The following is a 3,452-nucleotide window of genomic DNA, read 5'->3' as shown; positions in this document are numbered from 1 at the left end:
CACACTCAGACATGACAAATGAAGAGAGAGGGAGGACAAAAACATTTGAAGGCTGTAAAACAAATAAATTCAGAACAAGTGATGAAGAGTAAACCACTGATGAGGAAGTGAGCAGGAAGTTGAAGCTGTGTTCATGTCTGAGACTGTCTCATTTGTCAATGTGAGAGCAGAGAGTAGAGACTGACAGACAGAGAAGTACGATGGCTGCAGTCATGTGGATTCAAATGTCTTCTTTCCTGCTGCTGATGCTTCAGATTACAGGTAAGGAAACACAGAACACACACACACACACAATAGTCTGTTCTTCCTTTAACTGAGAGAGACGTGTTTGCTTTGTAACTTTGAGTTTTCTGGACTCTTGGAAAGAAAAGATGAGAAATAAATGATGTAAAATAATCCTTAAACTAACTGTTAATCTAACTGCAGTGTTCATGTTATAGTTTGTCACATTTCACTCTCCTGTCCTCAGCAGAAACAACAGGACAGACTTTGTTCTCCTTCAGAGCTGCCAGAGCTGGACATGACATCACTTTGTCTTGTGAAAATGTGATAGATGGTCAACATGACTGCAGCTATACTACCTGGGAATTCACTGATTCAAGACAGACAGCAACAGTAGAGCTGGTTGTTCATGGACAGATTAAAGAAAATGTTAAAGCTGAATACACCAGACTGAGTGTTACAGCGAACTGTTCTCTGCTTATAAAGAAGGTCAAAGCTGAGGATGTTGGTCGTTACACCTGCAGACAGTACAAAACAAGAGGAGGACAAAAAGAAGGTCCAGGCTTTATGATTGATCTGTCTGTTATTAACAGTGAGTATTTACATCATAATGTTTTTAGTTCAAACTTGGAACAAACTGAAATATTACAGCAGTATTTATTTCAGTGATGATGCTCTGTTGTTTTTCTCTTTCCATATCTCCATCTTCACCAGTGACTGAACATGAGAACAACAATAAAGTCATTGTGAACTGCTCTGTGCTGACACATGGACACTATAGACACACAGTGGAGTGGCTGCATGAGGGTAAAAAGAAAATATCAGACGTGGAGATCAAACCAGGTTTCTGCTCTGTGACTGTGACATTTAAAAGATCTCACCGTGATCAGAAGTCACAGTTTTATAATTCATTGAAGTGCAAAGTGACAGATAAACACACTAAAGAAGAACAACTGTTTCCCTTCAAACTCAAGTCCTCAGGTGAGAAAACAGGTGAGATTATGTTCAAATCGCTTCACAGTGATGAGCAGACGTGTTTAACTCACATGATTATTAATTATAGCAGCGCTCTACATTATCTGTTTTTGTAAATGTAGTTTGCAGGTTTTTTTTATTTGAATACTTTTGTTTTATTTTGTTATTTCATTTCTTTCTTTAGGTGAAAACACAAAATCAACGACTGCAAAATTTACCTCAACAACAAGAACAACAACAACAATGAGATCAACAACAACAATGAGATCAACAACAACAATGAGAACAACAACAACAACAATGAGATCAACAAAATCTTCTCTAGAATCAAAAAAATCCTCACAAGGTAGAGACATCTGAAATTTGCTTTATTGTTCAGACCCTTTAAATTCAAGTTGTCGAGCAATAAACTGTTAAGAATGTGTTCAAATCCCCTCACAGTGATGCTTTGACTGGTTTGATTGTTACATATTGCACCTCTCCACATTATCTATTCTTTTAAAAACAGCTTGGTGTTTATTTTTTTCTTACAATCATTCTTTATTTGATTTTGTAATTACATTTCTTTAGGTGAAAACGTCACAAAATCAACAGCAAATGTCTGAATATCCGACTGACACTTGGGTGGAGACATTCAGTGACAGTTGTGATTTTAAAATTTAAAGTCTGAATGTCAGGTGGACTCTGGGCTTTGGGTGGACATTTAGTTAGAGCTCTTTCACACAGGCCTACAGACTGTGAGCGCTGACAGGAAGTGGTCACTACGGGAAAATGTATGTTCACAGCTTCAAGGTGTACCTTTCTCTTTTCAGGTTTGTTATTATGGCTCATTATCCTTCCCGTTGGTTTATCAGCACTCTTAATAATTGTTGTGGTCATCAGATGGAAGAAACATAAAGGTAAAAGCATCCCCAGATTATAGTTTAACATAATATAACTAATGTTAAGAATGTGAAAATGGTGAATTGAAGAGATTTCTTATTTTGTAGATTGGGATCATTAGCAAACAGGCAAAAAATGGATTTTTAATGTGAAACTAATCGCAGTGGGTTTTTTTTGGGTTTTTTTTCTTTTTCAGGAAAAGAAGGGCAGCTGGTCGGCAACACTGTGAGTTCAAATAGTTCCATTGTTTCATATGAGATTGAGCTAATAAACTTTTAGAGGTGACTTCATGCCTCTAAATGACTAAATAAAATACAGGATTTACCATCAGAAACAGAACAGCTGACAAAGCTGCAAGTGAGCTGAATCAGCTCCTCACTGAGAATGTTTAACTATTTAAGTAACATTTAGATCTTTACACAGTTACTCTTCTGTTTGTGAGCAGGGACTGAGCTTAAACGCTGCAGAGACTCAGTCTGGACCAGGAACCAATCAAACCAGGGTGAGGTTGCACACTAATCTCAGTATAAATTTGCACTAAATATTTGTTTCATTTTAACAGAAAAGTCATGGTTATGATGATGAGGAGGAACCAGAACTGAACTGTATTAAACCAAACTGACATCACTGAGCAGATGTTATTTTGTCTTCACTGTGTAGGCTGGAGCTGATGATGGTGTTTCCTACGTCTCCATCAGCTTGCCCAAGAGGACCAGGAGTAAAACCCGGGTGAGATTTTTAATATTTGTGGGGATGATGTTAGCAGTAAGACCATGATTTTCAAAGATCCTTATGTCTTGTCTTGCTCTGTAATGTTTTTTTTTGTTCTGTAATGTTTTTTTTTGTTCTGTAATGTTTTCCTATAGTCCCGTGGTCATGATGAAGGTGACACTGTGACCTACAGCACAGTGAAAGCTGTTTCCTCTTCTGCTGGAGATGATCCCAACCACCTCTATTCCACCATCAATGATGTAAAGAAGTAGGATGATGCTCATGAAAAGAGATATGGTAGATGCTGTTTCACTTTTTAGATGAGAGAGTGAATGTGAAAAGTCATGGGTTATTTTTTTTTTTGTCTTACGTATTGGTTGTTTTGAACTAATAACATAATATTGTTTTGGTAAATGGACTTATATAACACTTTTATATAGCTACTCTTTCAGAGCACTCAAAGTGCTTTATACAACAAATTCATTCACCCAAGCAGTTAAGTGCTCCCTATCTAACATTAATACTCATTCACACTCCGATGGAAGCATCGGAGAGCAACATGGGGTTAGTATCTTGCCCAAGAATATTTGGCATGCAGACTGGAGCAGACTGGGATCAAACCACCACCCTTCTGGTTAGTAGCTGACCTGCTCTAACACCTG

General features: G+C 37.6%; 1 protein-coding gene across 1 annotated transcript; it reads left to right on the top strand.

Moving 5' to 3' along the window:
- Positions 1-200: 200 nt before the first annotated feature.
- Positions 201-3,062, top strand: LOC146617521 (uncharacterized). The gene is made up of 7 exons (XM_085373476.1): positions 201-261; positions 470-814; positions 937-1,215; positions 2,276-2,304; positions 2,525-2,581; positions 2,740-2,808; positions 2,946-3,062. The coding sequence occupies exons 1-7, from the start codon at positions 201-203 to the stop codon at positions 3,060-3,062; spliced, it is 957 nt and encodes a 318-aa protein (XP_085229602.1).
- The last annotated feature ends 390 nt before the right edge of the window (positions 3,063-3,452 follow it).

The sequence above is a fragment of the Diplotaxodon limnothrissa genome, linkage group LG15 (genome assembly GCF_057381915.1).
Source record: "Diplotaxodon limnothrissa isolate DT_005_m linkage group LG15, D_limnothrissa_male_GT1.1, whole genome shotgun sequence".
In the NCBI taxonomy this organism is placed as follows: domain Eukaryota; kingdom Metazoa; phylum Chordata; class Actinopteri; order Cichliformes; family Cichlidae; genus Diplotaxodon; species Diplotaxodon limnothrissa.
Note: the sequence above shows the minus strand (reverse complement) of the source record. Positions and strands in the feature narration are given on the sequence as shown.